General features: G+C 39.4%; 1 protein-coding gene across 2 annotated transcripts in view; it reads right to left on the bottom strand.

Annotated features, from left to right (window-relative positions):
• ANTXR2 (ANTXR cell adhesion molecule 2) overlaps positions 1–26,047 on the bottom strand; it is a 153,925-nt gene that overhangs the window by 57,510 nt on the left and 70,368 nt on the right. For both annotated transcript variants that reach the window (XM_017347476.3, XM_002716994.5), the window contains exons 13-16: positions 19,664–19,708; positions 18,313–18,405; positions 11,450–11,617; positions 10,375–10,455 (exon numbers count right to left, since the gene is read on the bottom strand). In XM_017347476.3, coding sequence (XP_017202965.2) covers positions 10,375–10,455; positions 11,450–11,617; positions 18,313–18,405; positions 19,664–19,708 — 387 coding nt within the window. The remainder of the gene's footprint in view (positions 1–10,374; positions 10,456–11,449; positions 11,618–18,312; positions 18,406–19,663; positions 19,709–26,047) is intronic.

Raw genomic sequence — 26,047 nt, 5'->3', positions numbered from 1 at the left:
CACATATCTATTTTAATGCTGGTCTACTACTCACTGTTTTGCCAATCATATAAAAAGTACAATACATATAATTATGTATAGTATATAATACTTTATCATGATAACCGATGACTGTTATTGGTTTATATATTTACTATGGTATTTTCGCCACTATTTAATAATATATTCCTATACTTTAAGTTTACTGTACAACAGCTACTGGGGCAAGAGCTTCCTACTTCTGTTTCTTGACTGCATTAAGATGCCACATGGATGGCCGGCGTCTCGGCTCAATAGGCTAATCCTCCGCCTGCAGCGCCAGCCCACCAAGTTCTAGTCCCTCCTCTTCCAGTGCAGCTCTCTGCTGTGCTGTGGCCTGGGAGTGCAGTGGAGGATGGCCCAAGTCTTTGGGTCCTGCACCCCGTATGGGAGACCAGGAGAGGCACCTTGCTCCTGGCTTCAGATTAGTGCAATGCGCCAGCCGTGGCGCACCGGCCGCGGCAGCCATTGGAGGGTGAATCAACGGAAAAAGGAAGACTTTTCTGTCTCTCTCTCTCTCACTGTCAAAAAAAAAAAAAAAAAAAATGCCACATGGAATGACTGACCTGCACCATGTGGTTTTGAGTAAGCACACTCCATGGGTTCAAAACAACTAACCAATCTCCCAGCAACATGTCTCAGAACAATATGACTACACTCCTACTAATGTAAACGGGATCTTACGGTATCTTCAGGATACCACAGGATGCAAAGTCCAGAGATAATAAAAATAAAAGACACTAGCAGGAATACAAAGGGAAAAAATCCTGGTGATGTACTTTCCCAGCAATGTCCCACAATAAATGGCCTAGAAGACTGTAATATATGTCAAATGTTATAGGAAAAAAAAGTTAGTTTTAAAACATTTGGATTTTCTTTACTGTTTCATTTTAGAATTTTTAAGAAGGAAAATGTGTGAAAGTACAAAGGGAATTTGGGGTACAATATGACTATTTCAATTGAAAATGTTTATTCTTAGAGTCCCTAAAATTTATCAGAATTCAGCTGTATGACAAAAAATTAGAAGGAATCTAAAAGCTAAGTTTAAGAATATACTAACATTTTAAAGGGTTTATTTATTTGTTTGAAAGGGAGGAGAAAGAGAAAATGAGAAAGAGAATCTTCCATCCACTAGTTCACTCCCTCAAATGGCCACAAGAGCCAGGGCTGGACCAGACTGAAGCCAGGGGCCAGGGACTCTATCCAGGTCTCCCAATTGTGTAGCAGGAACTCAAGTACTTGAGCCATCATTACCCATTGTCTCCCAGGTGCATTAGCAGGAAGCTGCCCTGGAAGCAGAGCAGGCGGGATTGGAACTAGCCCTCTGGCACAACAAGCCGAGTGGGGGCTTAACTTGCTGCCCTGAAGCACCCACCCAAAGAACGTAGTCATTTCTACAACGGAGACTTTTGGAAAAATGAGACTGACCCACCTGGATTATCAATAAAAATCGCATTTTAAAAACTGTTTCTAAAAGAAATGCTGTTATTAGCATAATTCCAGGCAGATGTGAAATATCAGAATACCAAAGTCATTGGAGCAGAGAAAATTTTCCATTTTCTCTGAAAGACCCACAGTGGTCTACACTTTGCAGATGAGATGGGGGACAGAAAGGCAGCATCACACAACATGTCTGCTATCAAGAGTCTTACAAATGGGAAGCTGAAGGGGTTTCACAGCGCGAAGCAGTGCTTCCTGAGTATAACGGGATTCAGTGTTGCTCGGAAGGGATAGGCATGAAAATGCTGCCATTAAAAAGGGTGTGGCCAGCTGGTTTGCAAAGGAGAATTCAGAAGCAGGACTGACAGGTATGAACATAAATCAAGGAATCGTACAGACAGCACAGGTGGAGTCTAAATCACCTGCCTTGCCCATTACCTGACTTCTCTGGTGCCCTCTAGATGAACGTGCTACCTACGCCCTCAGACTTGCTTTGTTTTGTTGTAAACCTTTAAAAATTGACATCTGAGACTGCGTTCTGCCAACTACGACATTTTTTGTAAAAAGCAGCCGCCATCAATGTTTCCAAAATATGCAAAGTGCATGTGTACCATTTTTAAAAGTCCTCTCAACATAATACATTCAGCTTAATTGAAAACCCGCCATGTACGTATGTTGCTTGCTTTCAGCACCGGCGAAACCCAGGCGGCACACTAGCATCTATCCCCAGGCCTCTGCTCCCCGGCTACGCCCCGCGCCAGAGGAGACCTTTGAGTCAGCAGTCTTCCTTCACTGCATAGTGGTCACGCAGCTATTTCATCTGTGAGGGAGTCTAAGTTTTATGAATGATCATAATTTACATCACCATAGAACCTTTATTATCTTATCATACCCTGGAGCTCTTACGAGGCTAATATTTTAAACAATCCTAGTATGCCACAGAGATGGGTGTACAATGTTGAATTTTTCCAGTGTGCTCCCTGAAAATTAAACAAATTCTTGTCTTTTTTCTTATTTTCTGGCTGAAGGCAGAAAAAAAACAAAGATTCTGCTTACATTTTACTTAACATTTAGCTTTAATTATTTAACACCGTGAATTATAGGCATGAAACCCTTAAAAAAGGGAACAAATTAAAATCAATGCAATATTCTAATTTTATTTTGCTAAAAAAAAAAAAACCTGAAAAAATTAATTCAATTTCACCTCTGTGTTATAGGAAGGAAACTCTTTAAGTCTAAAACAAACAGTGGATGTGCCTCACGGGTGTTTCTGGAGCTGGGCGACTGCAGTCTACAAACTGATGTCTGCCAGTGGTGCCTGAGGAGCAGCGTGAGGGTTAACACGGCTTCCACTACAGCCAAGAGTCTCCTCGGAGACTTAATTGGTTTGTGGAACAACTCCAAAACTAGTGCTCTGCTTTCTTCTTTGCCTTTCTGCTCCTCTAACTCTCTTTTCCAATAAAAATTAAAAAAAAAAGGACAACGCATGGTAATGCATCATTTATAAATTACCTTGTTATTGCAAAAAAACAAAACACTGCTTTGAAAACCAAACAAACTCCTGCTGCGGACTGGGGCATGTTTGATGGAGGCGCTTCAAAAGAGTCCAGGGCTTAATGGAGGTTGTTTGTGTGGAGACTTGGATCTGTACCTGCTGTCCCCTGTCACTCCCTGGAAACTTGGCGGCAGATGTTGCTGCGTTAAGTTGTCTCTGAAGTGGCTTTCTGTCCTCGTCTCCCCACCGCCACCGAGTCAAACTACATTAGATCTCGTATTTGCGCCTAAGGCAAGTTTGGGAGCGCAGCTGTGTCCACCCCCGCTCCTACCTTTGGTGTTTCGGGCCTCCAGGCAGCGAGTGAGAGACCAAAACGGTCCTGCCGCTCTCAACTACCTCCACTGACAATCCGGGGGCCGCTGCCGCCGCCGCCAGCAGATGTGGGCGACAACCTGCCCGGCGCGCACCTGGCCGCGCCGCCCTGGCCTCGCGCGCCGCGCGCTGAAACATTCATGACTCGGAGGACCGCGCGCCGGCATCAAAGCGCCGGCCGGCCCGGCCACCTCGGCGGGAGCCGGCGCGCGGAGAGGTGGCGGGAGGCAGCCCGGCGCGGCTTTGATACTTTATGCCTCCACTTCAGTTCTTGATCAAGGACTTCAATTCAGTGGTGAATTCTTCCCCGAACGAGCCCGGTGCGGCCTCGGAGCCATGAAAGGCAAGCATTTGGCTGCAAATCCACCGTGACGGGACTCGCAGAGCAACTGTGCGTGACTCTGGGTTTAGTTCTGTGTACGCCGATTTGTTTATTAAACTAAACTCTCGAGAGGCAGATTCTGCAGTAAACAATTTATAAATAAATGACAAGATGGGTTTCCAAGGTAGAAAACAGGCTGCTGACCACACCGAGGTGGTGTGCCTGGGAACCCTTACTCTCATCCTTTTTATTATTGCAGGTGGCATAAAGTTTGTTTTACCTGTTTTTTTTTTTTTAAAGAATGTTGACTCTTATACTATTATTTCCTTTAAAATTGTGACATAAGAATCCCTTCTCATCTATATCGATTGATGTTACAGGACATTCCACACCCATTTCTAACAACCAAAAAAAACTTCCCAGTCTTCCTAATTTCTACTATGCATTCTCTCTCTCTCTCTCTCACACACACACACACACACCCCTCGTTAGGAATCCAAAAAACACTTGCAAATTATACTCACTAATTTATATGCCGATAAAAAAGTTTATTTTAAAAAGAATTGGCCTTCATAGCTAATGACATTTGTTCCAATGAATTATTTGCTGTGTATAAACAAATCTTTCTACAGGGAATCAGTGTATCTAATCTAGGCTGATAATATTACTATTTACAAACTGCCTAATATTTAATGGGATAATTTACTGGGAAAATAATTTGTTGATATAAAAATGATAAGCATAAAGAACAATGAACACCTCAAATATATGTACAAATGTGTGAAATCTCTCATGAGGTAGCCTCAGGTCAATGTTTAATTCAGTTACATTTAATTTAGGTGAACAGGATTTTAGGAACCCGTGTAAGTAGAATGTGGTTACCTAAAGCTCACAAAGGAACTTTAACTGTTCCCATGCAGCGAGTATGCCCTGCCTTACCTAGAGTGCTCAGACATAGCCACACACGTTGAAGTAATCTTCCCATTTCTCTAAGAAAAGCTAGACGATTGATACATGGATGGACAGCTAGAACAAGATATTCTGAAAGAGCAACCAGATAGGTTGAAGAAACTACCCCTCTGGCTTCTTTAGTTCCCTAAATTTAAATCTTCTCTACTCCCTGTAATCCTAAGAGATAATCCTTATCCTAAGTAAACTAAATTGATAAAAACCATAAGGTTCAATAGGTTTAATTTTTGAGGACTTAATTAACTGGATATAATATCCCAAAAGCAATGGTGATCCATGGTCTTCATCTTGAGCACAGATAAAACATTACCAAAGTAAATCATCACATTTTAATATCATGCCTCAAAATTAGCTTTGCTTCAAATGTACTCTTAATTCTCTGAAAATCTTTTTCTCTTCATTTCATACTATGTAAATTACTGTATGTTCCCTAAATGAAAATACTCTCGGGCAAAAAAACAAAACAAAAATACTCCTGGAATTTAAGACATTAAATTTTTGAAAAAAATTCTTATTTTTTTATAAAATAGAAATAAAATATGTAGGATGTTAGTACAGATTATATAACTGCATCATGCCAAATACTATTTGTTTTTTGGATAATAACATCTGGTATATTTAAGTTACTCTGGAAACTTTTAATTGAAATCCACCAAAATAGTTATGGCTAAATGTCCCATGATGGGTGCAGATTATTTTGGGTGCAAGTATTATCACAGAATCCCATGGTTGCCTTCATCAAAAAACATATTTACTGTGTTCATAAGAATATGAATAAAGCAACTGGAGGCTTCATTCATTCAAAAGTAGTCGACTGAAATATGTAAGGACTGTGTAAATGGTGTAAGAAGTTGGCAAAGCGGAAAAACGAAAGCATAGTACATATAACTATATTTAAGAAGAGATAAGGGAGTAAGAAAAAGAAGACAATAGGAAGAAAGGAAAGGAGAGAGGGGAGGAAGCATTCTAGAGAGCATGAAACCAAAGGAAGATAATGGCTTCCTAAAACATGATGTCAACAATATAAACAATGTTGGGACCTTTCATTGTCTTAATAGTGTACAGAAAGCTAATTCACCGAAGTATTAATGACTCATTGTGTAATTCTGTGATTTAATCTTTGTAAAAATATGGACTATAGTTATGTATGTGTATGGGTTAAGGAGTTGATATTAGAATTAATTCTATTAAATAAAGACCCAGTAGATGATGTGAAGTTGTCATAAATTTATATGTTCTTAATAATCTTTGTGAGACATGGAAAATGGAGAAATGGGGAAAAAGGACAGCTAAGATTTCTCAAGTTGTCTAAAAGGAAAAGGCTATATGCTGATAATAATGGAAGACAAAAAATCTCAATCAAAAAATGTTAAACATAAAGGGACATTAGCAAGAAACATAGCAACAAAAGAGCAAATTATGCCAACCTTACCTGATTTCTGTAAACAAATAACTTTGTGAAGCTGGTTTGGTTGTATGGACAGATATACAACATATCTTAAATTCAGCAAATAATTTAACAAAATTATTAAATATCCTTGTGAAGTATAAGGTTAACTGAGGTTGTCCAATTGGTTGGGTTCCTAGCTTTCCTAGAGTAATGCCAACTAACTACAGATGTCACCTGTGGGGAAAGAGGCTCATGGTTTGCCACGCTGAGGTGGTAACGGTAGCTTGAAATAAGTGACAAACGTTTGCAGGTGACAAAATATTAGACGTGGTATAGCTGAAATGGATAAGTATGATGATGTAAGATTAAGTCAGGTAGGCCAGCATTGTGGTATAGCAGGTAAACCAACCCCTCCCATGCCAACATACTATATGGGTGCTGATTCTTTCGTGTTCCAACTGCTCCAATTCTGATGCAGCTCCCTGTTAATGGCCTGGGAAAAGCAGTGGAAGATGGCCTGAGTGTATGGATCTCTGCCATTCACATGGGAGACCCGGATGAAGCACCTGGCTCCTGGCTTCAGCCTCCTTGGCACTGGCCATTTAGACTATCTGGAGTGTGAACCATTGGCTTGGAGATTTCTTTCTGTCTCTCCCTCTCTCTCTGACTTTCAAAATAAATAATGAATAAATCTTTTAAAAAAAGATTAACTCACACTTCATCAGGAACATATAGAATTATATTAGATATTTGATAAAGAATAACAATTCAATAAACCAACAATTAATGTTTAATAAGTTTCAAGTCTTGCATTTAAGTAAAAATGAGCCAAAAATAAACAGAAAAGTAGCATGAATTTAAAGTGGAAAAAATGAAGTTTTAGTCAACTTCACACAATAAAGATCTATTCCCTTTTATCTGAAATCCAAAATCGTTGAAATGTAAAGTTTTGTCCTAAGTTTCTCACCAAAATTCATTTGGAAGCAAAATTTGAACAGGACTAATTTAGTAATATATCTGAACAATGTGACAGGCATGCTGCTTTACATAATATGGGGCATAAAGATTCTATCAAATTCCTAAAATCAGAGAAATTCCCGATTTTGAAACCATCTGACTTCAAGAGTTAGGGGAAGCAAAAAGGCTTTGAATTATCTTCAACAAAAATATGAATAAATTGCTTTTTAAAAAAATGACAAAGGAAATCTTGGTCAAGGTAATGCAAATGGAAGCATATTCTTGAATCAAATGAAAATTAAGTTACTGGAGCATATGTAGAATAATCTAGCACTATAATTAAGCAGGATGGTAAATTTATCTGCCTGGTATAAGTTAGTCAATAAATTGCTGTTGAATGAATGATGATAAAGCATCACTTTAAAAAAAACAAATATGTCAATTAATCCAATCTCAAAGATCTCTTCTATTCTCAAACGATCTTTGTAGTTTTAATCTCAAACCCCCAGATTTTGTAGAAGTTCCTGAATTAATGTGCACCTGGCTGTCTCAGTGACTTTGCTCATGATACCTCACCTATACAAACACTCATTTTGCTAATTTCCACATGTTGAAATCCCACCCATTTCTTTGAAAATAGAAGGACTATGTTTTTTAAGAAGCTTTCTTTAATTCCTTCAGAGTGAGTTAGTCTTTCTCTGTCCACTCACAAGTGCTCAGATCACAACACAGAATAAATATTTTGCCATGCTATTTCCCAAATTTTATTTTTTAAATATTTTTTATTGTTTTATTTGAAAGGCAGAGTTACAGAGAGAGGAGGAGAGATGGAGAGAGAAATCTTCCATCTGCTGGTTCACTCCCCAAAATGGCCACAACAGCCATTGGGCCAGGCCAAACCCAGACATCCAGAGCTTCTTCCAGGTCTTTCATGTGGGTGCAGGGGCCCTAAGTACTTGGACAACTTCCACTGATTTCCCAGACCATTAGCAGGAGCTGGATCAGAACTGAAGCAGCCGGGACACGAACCAGCGCCCATAAGGGATGTTGGCATTGCAGAAGGAAGCTTAACCTACTATGCCACAATTCTAGCCCCCCGAACAATTTTTAGATCTAAGAACAAAGACTAGTTTATTCCAACCACTCCATATTACCTGATGCAATCATTTGTGCATATTTATAATCTGAAAATTACTGAATTGAATCAAAATTAGTAGAAATGATTGAAAGACTGAATGCTAAATTTGAATCATGATAAAGGAGGATACAAGGTATCAGCAAGAAAGCAATAACTGCATTTGCTGCCTACTATATCCTCATTATTAGCTCAAAACCCTGCACTTAATCAGGTTAAAATTACTGAACAAACTGGTTAGTGTCTAACCTCAGGGAGAGAAAACTAATTTTAAAACGTATGAGGTAAAAGTGCAGCATTGTAAGAGGAAGAGCTGTCACATGTCTGAGAAACAATACCACATAAAATAGGAATTTAAACAGAGACGTGGGGGTGGTGCTGTGGCGTAGCGGGAAAAGCCATCGTCTGCAATGCCAGCATCCCAAATGGGCACTGATTTGAGTCCTGGCTGTTCCACTTCCGATCCAGTTCTCTGCTATGGCCTCGAAAGCAGTACAAGATGGCCCAAGACCTTGGGCCCCTGAACCCACAAGGGAGACCCAGAAGAAGCTCCTGGCTCCTGGTTTTGGATCAGTGCAGCTCCTGTCATTGCAGCCAATTGGGAGTTGAACCAGTGGATGGAGACCTCTCTCTCTGCCTCTCCCTCTCTCTCCGTGTAACTCTTTCAAATAAATAAATAAATCTTTAAAAAATAAGCAGATGTATGAATTTCATTATATTAGAACTTTCTATTAAGAACCACAGTGGGGGCTGGCACTGTGGCACAGCAGGTTAATGCCCTGGCCTGCAGTGCCAGCAGCCCATATGGGCACCAGTTCATGTCCCAGCTGCTCTACTTCCTATCCAGCTCTTGGCTATGGCCTGGGAAAGCAGCAGAAGATGGCCCAAGTCCTTGGGCCCCTGCACCTGCATGGGAGACCTGGAGGAGGCTCCTGGCTTCTGGCTTTAGATCGGCACGGCTCCAGCCATTGCAGCCAATTGGGGAGTGAACCATCAGATGGAAGACCTCTCTCTCTCTCTCTCTCTCTCTCTCTCTCTCTCTGCCTCTCCTTTCTCTGTGTAACTCTGACTCTCAGGTAGATTAATAAATCTTAAAAAAAAAAAAAAAAACCACAGTGATCTGAAAACAAAACAGGCTTCTTTATATATAAATTAGGTGGTTCTCGCTCCCCATGGTCCTAACAAATGGCAAATGATCTACTGCAAATTCCAGAAATATTATCTCAAATCAGATTTCCTAAACAGTTGAACTTAAGACATTTCTTAAATTATCCCCAATTCACAGAAATAAAATGTTAAGCTTGAGATTTTCTGTGGTTTACACATCAAGCTAAAACTATATAATACTAAATATAACTTAGGTTAGCAATGTAAGATAAACACTAACTTCATCAACTATTTCATCCTCAAAAATTCATGTCTCAGACCTGAATGAATCTAAAGTCTTCTGAAGTGGAAGTGCATGAAGTTTACTTGTTTGTAAAAGCAGAATAACGACCACATTGACACCCAGTGACAGACAATCCCATACTGTGAATAGTATTAGGCTGTTGAACAAACACCACCCATTATTGCATCAGAAAATATTTTAAACAATTGTTTGTAGGAAATGATTATAGAAGTATGTTAATTAAGTGATAAAACTAGAGTAATATCATCAAATTCCCAAAATAAAAAAACATGATTCAGGCTTCCTCAGTGAGGAGAAAAATACATGCATATCCACCTGTGTGAGTGAATGGACAGACAGACAGACATCACTATCACAGGGTTCTAGAATGTTTTATGCTTTTAAAGATACTTTTATGCATTCAAGAAATTAGATCATATCACTGTTAAAAGCAGGGAACATAATTATGCCTAAAGTCACTGAGATTCTAAGGCATTGTCCCTAGATCTCATGGCTATTAAATGTTAGAGAAAAACTAGCTATAAATGCCCGTCTGTAGCTCCAGCCAGGTAAGTCCTCAGAATGCAGTTTCTCCAAAGTCAAAGACTAAAGCAATGTGTGTGCTTACCAAAGCATGGATCAAAATTGTCGTACGCTTTATGAATCGCTGGAAACTAGACTTGAGTGAAACTGTACCTTGAAGATACATTATAAAACCAGATAATGATGGCTTAGGCACCCTACGGATTAAGAATGTGTCCTAGACAATAATAATCCCTTACTTAAGAATAATAAGGGTTTTAAAATTATTTGTGACTACTATTTCATTTCTTGCATTACATGACCCAAGCCGTCAGCTCTTTCCCAGCTCGAGAAATGTACAAACCTCATCTCCTTCTTGAGGTCGCATCAAGGAAACCCGGTCGTACTGTCGCCGCAACAAAGCCCAGAGTGCATCGAGACGGCCCTAGAGGGAAGAAAGAGGGTAAATTCCCAAATAGTCACCCTCTGTTTGCTGAATAAATGAAGTGGCAAAAGGAAGAAGGTAAAATGTAACTGTTTTCATTTCCATCATAAATTAACCAATGAAAACTTGGGTGGTTCTTATGACTGAGAAAGTATTCTGTTGTTGCCATACAAAACGGACATGGGCCACACAGCAGACTCACAGAAAGACAATCGCTTTAAGTAACACTCTGACCTCAGAATCAGCCCTTAGGCATTCGGATGTGGCTGAAAAGCCTATGACATGATTTCAGGCATCGAAAGCCAAGACACCGTGGCAAAAAAAAAATCCTATATAAAGGATCTCTGTGAGTGAGACCTCAGTGGAAAGAAGGGGCCATCTATAAAGGATGTACCTTTCTCTGAAGGGAAGAGAGAACTTCCACTTTACTTATGGCCTTGTCTAAATACTGACAGAGTTCGTGGTCACAAAATGCTTCCATAGCCTTAGCAGCTCATGGCAAGAGCCTCGGGTAATCACTGATGTCATAACTAAGAGTGTCAATTGTTAAATCAACAACAGGAATTATTGTACACTTACTCCTCATGTAGAACCTTTGTCCTTAGTGAGTTGTACTATGAGAATTAACCACAAAACTTGTTCACTAACAATACTTTACATGTTGTGTGTGAGGGGAGGTACAAACTATTAAAATCTTTACTTACTATAAGTTGGTCTTCTGTATGCAAGGTTAATTAAAAATGAACCATAATGAAGAATGGGATGGGAGAGGGAGTAAGTGGGATGGGACTGGGGGTGGGAGGCGGGTATGGGGGCAAGAACTGCTGTATTCCTGAAGTTGTACCTATGAAATTTGCATTCATTAAATAAAAACTTAAAAAAACTGGACATCTGCCACTTCATCTACCTTCATGCTCCTTCCAAAAGCTGAGGCAAGGGAACACTAAAAGTTACAGTTTCTCAAAGAGGCTTAGCTCACAAATTGAGGAAATACCTTAATCGGCGTGTACCACTTGGTCTGAGGGGGCTGGTATGTGGGTTTGGGTCGGGGTGGTCTAGGCCGCACGGGTTCCTCTGATTCTTCAGGAATTGTCACCACGGCATTTTTGGCTTTCTCTAGCCTTGCACCTTCCTCCGTAGATCCCTTGTCACCCCACCGTACCTGGAAACAAAGCAGCAACACTAATGTCAGAGGGTCCTGCGGGAACAAGCTCTCACTGGTTCACCCCGTCAGAGTACAAAGAAAATGAGGCGGCATATCAACTGCTAATTCCTCTTCCTCTGCTATCTAACAGGTTTCTCACCAATTCTTCCTGCATTTGCTGTCAAGAGCCTGGGGCTGCTGTTGTGGCCCAGCGACTTAAGCTGCCGCCTGCAACGCCCACATCCCATGTGAGTGCTGGTTAGATTCTCTGCTGCTCCCTTTCTGATTCAGCTCCCTACTAATGTGTATGGGAAAGCAGCAGCAGATGTTCCAAGCAATTGGGCCCCTGCACCCACATGGGAGACCTGGAAGAAGCATCTGGCTCCTGGCTTTGGAATGGCCCAGCTCCGGCCATTGCGGCTATCTGAACCAGCAGGTGGAAGACCTCTCTCTCACTGCCTCTGCCTCTTAGTAACTCCACCTTCAAATAAATAAATCTTTTTTTTTTTTTAAATAAGGTAGTGATCTGTGGTTTACATAAGAAAAGCATTACAGCATGTAATTTGATTATCTCATATTGGGTACTTTCCCCTGCTAATTAACCATAATTATATGTATTGACGCCTTTGGGGAAAATAGATGATAATTGCCATTTTTAAAATATTTATTGATTTATTTTCATCTACTTGAAATATGAGTGACAGAGAGAGAGGGAGTGAGAGAGATTTTCCATTTATTCCTGAAATGTCCCCAACAGCCAGGGCTGGCCAGGCTGAAGCCAGGAGGTCTGGACTCCATCTGAATTTCACACATGAATGGCAGGGGTCCAAGCACTTGAGCTGCCATTGGCTACCTTCCAAGATACATGAGCAAGAAACTGGATTAGAAGTAGAGCAGCAGGGACTTGAAATGAAGTTCTGATGTGGGATGCAGGCATCACAAGTAGGGGTTTAAGTTGCTTCACCACAATGCCCACTCAGATAATTGGTATTGATTTAGTGATTACTATGTGTCACTCTGATCTAATCAATACAAAACTGCAATGAAACAGATACCAAGTATTTTCATTTTAGCTAAGGAAACTTTGTCCCAAAGCCACATAGCTAGGAAATGCTTTGGTAGGAATTTGAACACAGGTGATCTGAAATGGGTTAATAAATTTCATGTCAATTTGAATTTTGTAAGTTATAAACAAGTGGCTACTTCCAAATTTCTTATAAATTTTGATTAAGGTAAAAAGTAGGGTTTAAGCATTATCCTTTGGAAGCAAAACAATTATATATGAATTTACTTTTAAAAGGTTTACTTGGGGAAGCAGTTTTTGATCACTGGCTCCTATGCTCATTTGAGTATGACAATTTGATGTCTGAATTTTTTCATTGAGGAAGACAAACTAGAAAAGAGAAAATCCAGGAACACCAGGGAACTGCACAAATTTTAGGGAATTTCCTTCTCAGAAAACTCTTGACATTAAGAAACTACAAGATCAAATTATTACTTTTTGTGTTTTTCAATTAGCAGAAATTAAGGTCTAAATCTGGCCCAACTATGTGTGTGGCCCCCAGATAAGGGCTTTGCATACCCAGTAGCACAGGGGAAGTCTGTAAAATCCAAGGACACTACCAAAGAGGACAGAGCTAAGACAAGTGAAGCTCTAAAAAGAAATACGAAGGCCTATTCAAACCACACTCCAACACATCACAGTTCAGTAATTTCCAAAGGAAAAAAAATTTAAAGACTTTTTAAAGCATTTTAATGATCTGAATTAGTGGGAAGGGAAAGAGATGATTACTGTTCATTGAAAGAACTATTCACAGCTTTTTGATAAGGCTTACTTAGATGTTTTTACCTTTTTTTACTACAATTTTAGAATGGGCTTTCAATTTCAAGTGGACCCTGTTGAGTCATTAAAATGTATCTGTATCTTTCCGTGTGATCAATGGTACTAGAATGTTCTTTATGAGGTTCTTAAAATTGTTTTAAACACCATTAAACCTTTAGAACTAGATAGCAGGCTTTCTTTCCAGAAAAATGACCTTCTCCTTCAAATCATGGTATCTTCACTAGATAAACTAACACTTCCAACATCTTTAGATATAGCTAAATTGAACTGAAAACTGTAAAATCAGGATACATACCCTTGTAGTGGTAAAGTCTCAATTTTATGGGAAAGAGCAACAAAAAAATAAAAAGACAAACACAATTAAGTACACATATGAATCCCACAACTCAGAGAAGAAATTCAGGATACAAATAGAAATAGATAAAATTTAGAGCCATTCAAAAATTGATGTAGGCAAGGTGGTGGCTAGCAAAGAGGAGCTGCAACTGTCAACCTCCCCCTACTGCCCAGCCTGGGCTGCAGCCTCACCTGTACCACCCCAATCCCCTTTCCATACAGCAGAAACCACAGCTTCCAGGAAGCTGTGCTGGCCAAAATAACCAACCTGACTGCCCACTTTGTCCCCACATTGGCATTTAGCTCATTACAATGTGATTGTAATAAAATTACTATGGCTGATATTTCTATTCCCCTGATACACCAGTCACCACGACAATTTCAACATTTCCAGGAAAGGGCAAGGAAGTGGGTGGTACTCAAACCTTGCCCCAACCTCTGCCTCCCCCCCATAAATATTCAATTAAACCCTGCCCCAAACACCGCCCTCTATGCTTCCAAATCATATAGCGGGTAACTCCGAAACTGACTGAATGCTTGCTCTTGAATATGCCTGGACTCCCTCTTTGGCCTGTATTTGGACTTTGCATACAAATCCATCTTGTTTCTCTGCTGATCTTTACCTACATCTTATCCTCAAATCTGTTCCTGCATCAGAGACAATAACCTGACCCCAGGCACCCCATGACAAAATGACACATTTTAACATATACAGCTCTCTAGTCTATCCTGTACACTTCACACCACAGTATAAGGTAATCGTATTTTCCTCAAGTTTCACCGGCATTGTTCTCAGATAAAGAATATGAAGCTAGTTGAACTACAGTTCTGACCCAGTGTGGCATTTCAAGGGCCTCTGCGATGAAGGGACTATACTTAGGAAATATAGTTGTTGGTGTCTAAAGGAGAGTAATTAAACACAATCATTAGTGTTCACAAAGAAACTGTTGCACCATCATCACCACCACCACAAACAATTCTCAATCTCAAAGTCTTATACTAGGAAATACTTTGCAGAAATTCCCGAAAACTCTTAGAAGCAATTCAATACATATACACATGTAAAGGCAAATTTTAATTTTTTAGTTTGATCACATTGAGATAATTGAAAGAATCAATGGGTAACAAGAATAGATTGCTTAAAGCAACCTATTAACATATCTAGCTTTTCCACTATAAAAAATATAGTTCAAACTTGATAGCTAAATTATTTGAAATCTGCTTGGATTTCATTATCAACAATGAAACTCCATAATTTCCAGAGCACGTTTGGAGGACTAGAAGGTCACATCACAGAGGAGCAATTTCAGATTTGAGAAAAGAAACAAAAACATGTTTAAGAAGAACTGGCAGAAACACAGTTAAACTCTAGGTACTGTGGATCAGCTGTGCTAACAGCTGTTATTAACATTAGCTCCATTTCAGCTTTCTGCAAATTCCCATTGCCTCAGTATTTAAATATTTAACTTAAATGAAAAGTAAGTTTTTTAAAAACCTAAGTGAAATCCTTACATTGGATTCAAACAGACCTATTTATGAAGATATTTTCTGTAATCTGGATGTGATCATAATTTCTATAATTTTAACTTTCTACAGTTTAAGATACTTTTAATTTTTACTTCATTTTATTTTGAAAGCAGAGAGAGATTTTCCAGCCCCTGGTTCACTACGCAAATGCCTACCACAAGCCCACATTGGGGCAATCTGAAGCCTGAAACCAAGAACTCCATCTGGGTCAGTTGTGATGGCAGGGACACAAGGTCTCGGGCCATCACCTGCTGCTTCCTAGGGCTAAGCTTAGCAGAAAATGGAATCAGGAATGGATCTGGGACTTGAACCCCAGCACTTTGATAAGGCAGACAACTGTCCCAAGTGGCATTGTAAACACTGTGACTAACACCTGCCCCTAAGGTATTTTTTAAATGGGAAGTATTTTCCTGGTTTAAATAGCTATGCTTTTAAAACAGATTATTTTCTATTTTCCCTCTTCAAATTTTAAGTTCCTACTTAAGAAAGTTAATAATGCTTATTCTCAGTTCAATTTTATTGTATACTGCCATGTATTGAGTTTCTCCTTTGCAATGTCCTCATTTGCTTTCCGTTTTTCTCTCACTTTATTCTCAGTCGTTCCATGTCATTAACAGAATACTCCACATGATATAGCCAAAATTATTCAAAGGTAAAACGGACCCATGTTTACTAAAATGTAAGCCACATTCTTTTCACAAAGTTTCCTTAACTGAAACAGATAAGTGGGTGATATAGTCTCACACAGTAAGAGTCAACAATTCTTCATGCCCTTGGCTCTTGCGAGCATAAACCAATAACGTTCCATTCAGTGATTCACACACATTCTTTTCTTTAGAAAGAGACCTCAATGTTGGGAATCCCGGAATATCAGAATAACAAAAACAGGGCATTAGTCCTACTGGCTTCAGCAAGAGCACTGTTGATTCAAAGTAAGGCTCACCTACTAATATATCCTAACCTTTTTGTCATGTGATGTTTTACATATGTGAATTTCAAAATGAAATTGTTTATTATTCTGCATATAAAGCAGTACATGCTCAATGTCCAATAAATCAGAAAATAATAAGAAAATACATATCACACATTGAAAGTTACTTCATCCGTAAAACTTATTAACAACTTTTTTTTTTTGACAGGCAGAGTGGACAGAGAGAGAGAGAGAGAGAGAGAGAGAGAGAGAAAGGTCTTCCTTTTGCTGTTGGTTCACCCTCCAATGGCCACTGCGGCCCGCGCACCGCGCTGATCCGAAGCCAGGAGCCAGGTGCTTCTCCTGGTCTCCCATGGGGTGCAGGGCCCAAGGACTTGGGCCATCCTCCACTGCACTCCCGGGCCACAGCAGAGAGCTGGCCTGGAAGGGGGGCAACCGGGACAGAATCCGGCTCCCCGACCGGGACTAGAACCCGGTGTGCCAGCGCCACAGGCGGAGAATTAGCCTATTGAGCCGTGGCACCAGCCATTAACAAATTTTGGTATGTTCCATTAAACCTTTTCCCTCTTACATATGTCTTTTAACATACACATTTTGGAATGAGGCTAAATATACTAAAAATAGGTTGTGATGGATCACATTTGGCTATTTATATGTTATAATTTTATTTACAAGCTTTTTTTTTTTTTAAATATACACATACAAACATTCAATTCTTTCCTTTCTCACTCTTCCAAGTCTAGGATCCACAACAAAGGCAAGAGGGAGGAAAATAACCCAGCTTGTGTTCCACACAATAAGCAGCCTAATCATCTTCTCTTGAACCAAGGAGATTTCCAACTACCCACATGCAAAGACGTGTGCAATACTTCTCCAAAGGACCAACAGCTTCTAGCATTCGCCTTTACCCACGGTTCACAGGCAAGGAAGCACCTACGCAGAAGGTATTTCAGCAACGGAGTGGTAAGTTCTTGGAGAAAAATGTACACTGTGTCAAGATCTAGCATGACAGAGTGAAAATCACTGTCAAATTCCTGGAGGAAACACTTTGGTGATGACAACTATGTTAAGGACGCCTGGGCCTTTTTTTGCAGCATGCTGAAATTTATTCTGAAAAGGGGACACTCTCCTTGGGAGTCTGAATTTTACTGAAACGTATAAAAAAAAGAAAATTGCAACTTGTAGGTTGTTAATTAGCTTTTTGACTTTTTTCTGGCAGCAAGGAGACAAGTAGTTATGACAATAGAAGACATATAATGATGACAAAACATAAAAATAAATCTTTTTACCAAAAAATAATATTAAAGGATAACTAACAAAGAGACACACCAGGATCTCTGTTTCACAATAAAGTCAATGTATAAATGAGAAAAATGTTTGAATTGCTCCAGGGATGGGAGACTGGTCTGTCAACACTGCTGTTAAGTGCTCAGAACTGGCGATAATTACTTATTACTAATTAATCCATCACTTTGAAAAATATTTCATGGCGACAAGAACATTTCATTTGACTTTTAAGATATAATATTAAAGTTCAAATTTAATCCACACTTTGAGCCATTATGAAAGTTCAATGCATTCTATAAATGACATGTAATATTAATTATGATAGTTCATAAATGGTAACTAAAGGCTATTATAAAGCCTTAAATATATTCCTCTATATTTGTGATAAGGTCATTTCTACGCTATTGAGCATTTTAACATTTTCTCCTCAAATGGTACATAACTTCTGGATCACTTCATAGAAGAACACTGTTGCAAGTTTAAATAGCTGACTTATTCAAAAGTGATGTTCTATGTAGTAATTTTTTCCAAAATAGTGAGAAAAATCCTGGTTTTGTCTTATCCTTTAAAATTCAGAAATCTCATCAATGCAATGCTTTGACAAATAAAACCAGTCCTTTTGAACAGTTCAGAAATGGCTAAGATGATTCCATTAAAAAAAAAGACCCAGTGTTAAGTAAAAATGAATGATATTAGGATACTGAATTGTGAGCAGTACAGTTTCCTCAGTTTAGCAGTGCCAGAAATGCACAATCCAGATCAGCAGCTTCTATTTTTTAAGATACCAACCTCCATTCTTTTAATTCCTCCAACCCCTCGACCACCATAATAAGAGGCATCCACTGTTGGCCATTTCTTGGTAGGTAGAGGCTCCTGTTCCTCCTACAAAGGTGCAATTTTTTAAAAGGACTTAATTAGTTTATTAAAATAAAAGTTGTATCTGTCTCACATTTAATATTTTTCTGAAAAATGTCATTGTAATGTTATGGAAGAAAAATAGAAATGAGACATAGGACATGGGATGTCTTTATGCTTACAAACATGAATTTCAAGTGGAGATACACAAGATAAGAGCAGTCTTTCCTTTCCCCCCGTTTTAGGGAGAGGGATCTCCCTTTTTTTTAAATTATTTATTTATTTATTTATTTATTTATTTTTGACAGGCAGATTGGACAGTAAGACAGAGAGAGACAGAGAGAAAGGTCTTCCTTTACCATTGGTTCACCCTCCAATGGCCGCTGAGGCCGGCGCACTGTGGCCGGCACACCGCGCTGATCCAAAGCCAGGAGCCAGGTGCTTTTCCTGGTCTCCCATGGGGTGCAGGGCCCAAGGACTTGGGCCATCCTCCACTGCCTTCCCAGGCCACAGCAGAGAGCTGGCCTGGAAGAGGGTCAACTGGGACAGAATCCGGCACTGTGACCAGGACTAGAACCCGGTGTGCCAGCGCCGCGGCACCGTGACCGGTGTGCCAGCGCTGCAGGCGGAGGATTAGCCTATTGCGCCGCGGTGCCGGCAGGGATCTCCCTTATATCACCCATAAGTGACTAGAAATTGCTCTTTTAATATAAACGTTATTTGTTTATTCCACATCACTTATACTTCAAAGACAAAACATTAAAATTAGGATGGCTTTTTAACAATCATTTTAGCATCGATGTATGTATGAACTGTAAAATCCCAACTGCCTGAGAAGATAAGAGTGCAACAGCTTTGAACACACACAGAATCAGTATATTCCTTACTTCATGCTGATAACACAACGTCAGCTAACAGAGTTACATAAAGTCAAAAATATTTTTGAGAAAAGTAATAACTTTGAAAGCTTGGACCTTCTAAGTCTTTGTAAATAAAATAAATGACATAAGAACTACTGCTATACAGCTATAAAATTATATGAAATCTCTATGCAGTAGTGATCCCAAGGGTCATTTTATATTCACCAAAGTACGAAGGCCCCATTGATCTAGCCCATGAAAGAAATCACAAGAAGACGAAAAATAACTCATTTTTACAAATTAGGGACCCACACAACCCATGGTTAATAGTTCTGTGACAACAAATGGAATTGATCAAATGTGCAGATGACATGTATGTATGCATGGGGAAAATACCCATTCTAGTTTATTAGGCACTCATTTACCTCTTTTGGTGCAGGCGGTGGTGGTGGAGGAGGATCCTTGATAACCTGTCAAAAAAAAAAAAAAACAATTGTAAAGGCTTTCATGGCATAGGGAGAAGAAAATAAGGGTTTATAAAAATAATCAACTAGATAAATACCAGGGAGGCTCCAAAAATGCCCCCCAATGAAACTTCACCTTGCAAAAACGTATGCTTCTTTCTTTGATACGCACTTGCCTGTAACCAGCTTTGACCAACAGAACGAGGTAGAAACGCTATCACTGCCTGCTGAGGCTAGGTCACAAGCAGCTCTTCAGTTTCCCCCGAGACTCCTGGAACACGCATGCTGGGGGGATCCTGATGCCTGGCAGAAGTCTGCTCAGAAACCCACGCTGTGAGGAAGCCCAGCACAATCTCACAGAAGGCTGGTGCGGTAACAGACACTTGCTAGCCCTCTGCTGGCCCAGCTGAAAAGCCAGACACGTGAGGGAAGAATCCAAGCTTCTGGACATCCAGTGACACGGAGCTTTCACATGGCTCGGCCAGTCTGACACCTGACTGCCGTCGGCTGAGGTTCTGATGGAGAATCTCCTGGCTGAGCAGGTCTTATCCACAGAAGTATAATGATATTCAATTGTTGGTTGAAGCTATTTGTAAAAAGTCAATTTTAGCCAATGCTCCTTTCATTTCTCATTAAATAGCACATGGGTTAAATCTTCATGTGAGAGGAAAGGGACCTAAGGCCCAATCTGAAATGGCCTTTCCTGATACTAGGATATAAGTCTTTCACTCCATCATAATAGAAAGTCTTTCCCAAGTGCCAACATCTTGGGATACTTCAGGTGTGCAACCAAGTCTCTATGCTAAGAGGCAAAACTACTTGAAAATGTAATTGTTTCAATTTATCTATTGTGAAATATTTTGATTATGTTACTTCAAAGGTTTAAACAATAATGACTCAAAATGAAGTAGTTTCTACCTCATCAAGGAACTATTATGACTGTTTAGTGTATTACTCTTACAATGGATTAAAAGCAGCTAATCTGTTAAAAGTCTACACAAATATTTCCAAGTAAAATTATATGACTGATATTTTCATAACACAATTTGGGGTAGAGGAACTGAAAGGAGTTATAGATGAAATAAAATTAAAAATCAGTTCAGAATCATTGAAGCTAAATGATCAGACACGAGGATTCATTATGTTAGTCTTTCTTTTTGTAAGTGTTTTAAATTTTTCACAATGAAAGGATGTTAAGTTTCAATAATATTGTTAATGTTTAGAGAACTGACCAATAATTTCCTGTAGGTATATATAACATTTTCATCATTCAAATTTTAGTTTAAATCTAAACTTCAGGAAAAAATATACACAGTAACTATAACACCACAGATACAACTGAGCAGTAATATAAATGGATTGATTCTCTATCTGAATGCTACAAGAAATGTCATCATTTCTATTAACTCTTTGATTTAATTCAACTTTATCAATTAACATAAAATCCTAGTACTTTCAGGTCACATTGAAGAATAAAAATCTGTAATTTTTATAGTTAGTTTAGAATGAATGCCAATGGAAGATTAAAATCTAAAATAGTGCTGTGGTAAAACATAATAAACTAGGGTTACCAATATAGTTATATTTCCTTTATTTTATTTAATTTTTTTTTACTTGACAGAGTGAGACAGTGAGAGAAAGAGACAGAAAGGCCTTTCTTCCATTGGTTCTATCTCCAAATGGCCGCTATGGCTGGCGCTGTGCTGATCTGAAGCCAGGAGCCAGGTGCTTCCTCCTGGTCTCCCACGTGGGTGCAGTGGCCCAAGCACTTGGGCCATCCTCCACTGCACTCCTGGGCCACAGCAGAGAGCTGGAGTGGAAGAGGGGCAACCGGGACTAGAACCCGGCGCCATATGGGATGCCGGCGCCACAGGTGGAAGATTAACCAAGTGAGCCACGGCTCTAGCCCTTCCTTTATTTTAAAAAAGGAAACACCTCATATCATTATCCACCTGAATGCTCAAATCAATGAATGAAAACTAGATCTGTCACCGTGTCACTCAACAAGGTCAAAACCAACCCAGCTGTCTTCACTTAAAAGTAAAATTTCCATCTTATCTTCCCTAGTCTTTTTATTTTTTTTTAAGTAAATCACTCTTCTAATTCACAATTTCTTTACCACTGCTAAAAGACTTTACCAAATAATGTCCATGCCCAACAGATCTCTGCCTCTCCCTCCCTTCCTCTCCAATCTTCCCAAAGCAAGATTCTCTTTCTATGCTTAGATATGTCTTTATTCTTCCTCAGCATTTGTCAGGTTGATACATTTACTATAGCTCCAAAAACCATAATTTCCACAAGAACAAGTTTTATATTTGCTTTGTTCCTCACTGAAGCCCTGCACCTAGTAGAGTGTCTGGAACAAACAAGACATTCAAGGAAGAAAGGCAGAGGAAGGAAGGAAGTTAGGAAGACAGGAAAAGGAGGTGGGAAAGGAGTAAAAGGAGGCAGGAACAAAGGGAGAAGAGAGGGGAGGGAAGAGGGGGATGAAGGAAGGAAACAGAATGAGAAGAAGGAAAAGAGGAAGGGAGAGAGGGAGGAAAAAACAAGAAAGGATAACTTTAGAAAGGATTTTTTTCCTGCCATCCTCACTGTTACTATTTAAAATCATAAACTCAGGATACATAAAAGTATCTAGTTCAACAATTTTCATCTCTCAGAATGCAAACACAACCCAAATTTCAATATTCTGAAATATTCTCACCACGTTGTAGTCCAACTGTGTTTGAATTGCTGCAATAAAGGAAATTCACTACCTCACAAAGCAATTCATTCCACTGGCAAGGGACTCACATCATTTGAAAATTTTTCCCTCAAATGAAGCCAAAGCTTCCTTCTCTGTATCTTCCACTCTTTAGTCCTAATCCTAGAGTCTGGAAACACAGACACATGCACACACGCACATGCATACACACACAAACACACACACTGACACACATATACACAATTTATCTTCCAGAAGAGAATAATTTCTATTTTTAATACTAGGATAATTACCATATAACTACTTTTGAGTCTACCCTTTGGAAGCTAAATACATCAACCATTACTCATGGGATGGTTCTGAGTTATTTAGTCATCTTGGTCAGTTTCTTTGGTATAAGATATTCACTTGGTTATAATTTCAAAGTGTGCCTTCCAGAACTGAAAATGGCATTTTAAGTATGCTCGAGCTATTTTCAGTAAATGAGCAGTGCTCAGACAAAACAGATGTACCCGCTTCACTATTCAACCCCAATTCTAAGCACTTCAAATGATGATACATAGATAAATTGATTTGCAGTATATAATTACCATAGACTCTGTGGCTACATGCTCCACTCGCAGTTAAGTTAGACACTCAGCTCATTTCTTTATCTCTACCTCATGCTTCATTCTAACCTACGTAGCCAGGTCAATACTCCTCTAATAGAAACTTAATAAATCATTTCCCGATCAAAATGAATTAATGGTTACAATGCCCACAGTTTAAATCAATGCATTATTGAATTTCATTCAAAGGACCTTCCAAATTGATAGCCTCCACTATCAGTTTGGCAAATTCCCACACAGTGCTCTCTGGAGTTCTGTGACTAGGATTAAAATCAAGGTCCCTCTGCTCTACCAAGTCTGAGCATAATATATATGAACTCATTTTCACTGCATTGTGAGGGTTTCAAATTTACTCTGCTTATTACCTGTACATGTTGCACTGGTATATAAATTTCTGAAGACATAAATAGTTTCCCTAACTTCTTTTCTAATCATCTTCCATAACTCTTCCTTTTTATGTAATACTCTATCTTGTATGGTATCCAGCTTAGCATTGATATGGGAAAATTAAGTTTCAATTTTAAATCCTCATATGGCCACTGCTATCAAACTCACAAGAGGATCATAAGAGGTATCACTGTATTTTTTCTCTTTACCGGAGATCCTTTACCTAAAATGAGCTACAGGCTGGAAAACGAAAGCCCCTTTCTCAGTACAGCTTCGTGAGCCAGCTTTCATATTCTCATTGTTGAAAAGGCTCAGTGTGGTGTACCAGTCCCTCCACGGTTCAGCACTAACATTGATAAGCATTTATCTGCACCCACATGTACTGCAACCAGCCTGAGTACCTCTCCTCTTCCCCCAATACACTGTGTCCATGCTAGGCTCCATTCACCCTTCCATCCATCACCTTTCTACAGCTTCATCTAAAAGCTGTAAAACTTCTAAAAACACACATTTCTTCCTGGGTGAACCATTCGGGATTCATTACCTGGGGTTTATATGTTTATTGTGGAATTTTAAAATTATCCTTGGAAAGTTCAGTTTTCTAGAGGGCAATAATTATTTGTCCTTCTTTATCAATGGCATCAGTGACTAATAAAGTGCTCGGCAAACATCAGATACTAAAAATATAATTAAAGTGAAAGTAAAGGAACGATAAGGTTCACAAAGGATCATAGATCTTCAAATTGATAAGTGAAATTTTGAGGAACAAATATAAAAACAAATGATAGAGACAAATTTCCATGAACCCAGGCATCAGATTTCTCTCTCAAACAACGGAGAATCAATAAACTCAATGGCAGAAGGGAAGTCATAAGATCACTAACGTTTCTTCATTTTGAAAATAAATTGAATTAATTTTAGGTCCTTTCCAATAGAAAAATTCTAATAAAATTATAAAATACTTTTCACCATATTTCCACCAGGTCTTTTGCTTCTATGCCTTTCCATAATTATGACCTTATGTCTATTTGCACTTGTATTCACTGCATTCCAGAAAGGAACATTAGAATGTTTTCTTTTTTCTTTTTTTTTTTTTTTTTTTCATTTGACAGATAGACAGTGAGAGAGAGACAGAGAGAAAGGTCTTCCTTCCGTTGGTTCACCCCCGAAATGGCCGCTACAGCCAAAGCTGTGCCGATCCAAAGCCAGGAGCCAGGTGCTTCTTCCTGGTCTCCCATGCGGGTGCAAGGCCCAAGCACTTGGGCCATCCTCCACTGCCCTCCCGGGCCACAGCAGAGAGCTAGAATGGAAGAGGAGCAACCCGGACAAGAACCCGGCGCCCATATGGGATGCTGGTGCCGCAGGCAGAGGATTAACCAAGTGAGCCATGGCACCAACCCCATCTATGTTCTTATTACTATTAACAATAGGTTTGGGGGCCAGTGCTGTGGTGCAGCAGGTTAAAGCCCCGGCCTGCATGCCCACATCCCATATGGGCGCTGGTTCAAGTCCCAGTTGCTCCACCTCTGATCCAGCTCTCTGCAATGGCCTGGAAAAACAGTAGAAGAAAACCCAAGTCCTTGGGCCCCTGCACCCACGTGGGAGACCCTGAGGAAGCTCCTGGCTCCTGGATTCAGATTGGCTCGGCTCTGGCCATTGCAACCATTTGGGTAGTGAACAAGCAGATGGAAGACCTCCCTTTCCCTTCCCCCGGCCACCACTCTGTGTAACTCTGTCAAATACATAAAATAAAGCTTTTAAAAATAAGGTTTGGACTATAAAAGGAAAGCATGCAGAAGAAAAGGCCTAAGCTCTGTTGAGAAACTGCTACTTACTCGGATAGTCGGATGGATAGATGCATGGATGGACAGAAGGATATACGGATGACTGATAATTAGGCAGCTATGATTCTAAAACGTATGATAATTGTGTAAAACAATTGATCTTCATTTTATAGTGATGTAGAAGTAATCAACATGCCCTATATTCCCTAACCAGAAATTCTGTAGCAGGAAATAAAAGGGGCACCCTGTTAAAATTCGAAATGCTCACTCTCTATGCTCTACAACATGGCCTCACAAGCAACAAAAGGGAAAGAAAAAAAATCTGACGCCATTTGACCCAAAAGTCAAAACTGACAAATATCTGTGTCCAACTGACACCCCATTCAGGAACAAAAAGAAAATTTACTGTTAGTCCAAATACATTAAAAATAACAGTCATGAGAATCGCACTCTTATATTAAATAGTGCAAGAACACATTTCAGAAGAGGATGTATTCATCTGCACCATATTTTATGAGAATTTGCAGATTTTAAAAGGCATAATATTGCCTAGTTGCCAGGATTTTTTCCACTTAGCATCCTTCAGTTCTGTATTGAAGATTCTGGAAAACACTTTCACCACTTTATGAACCATATGCAGAGTTTGATTCTTCTCCAGTTTTTTTCATTTGTTATTATCATCACGAGGGAGGAATACATCTCATCTACTCAGCTGCTAGAATGAAGATTTCAGTTTGGAGGAGAGCCGACTTATTTAAAAAAAAAAAAACAAAATAAGTTAGCTGCTTCAGGCAACAGTCCTTTTGATCCGCTCATTAACACTTTTCAAATGTTCGAGTGATGTGGGCATTCTTTGCACTAG

The sequence above is a fragment of the Oryctolagus cuniculus genome, chromosome 8, assembly GCF_964237555.1.
Source record: "Oryctolagus cuniculus chromosome 8, mOryCun1.1, whole genome shotgun sequence".
In the NCBI taxonomy this organism is placed as follows: Eukaryota; Metazoa; Chordata; class Mammalia; order Lagomorpha; family Leporidae; genus Oryctolagus; species Oryctolagus cuniculus.
Note: the sequence above shows the minus strand (reverse complement) of the source record. Positions and strands in the feature narration are given on the sequence as shown.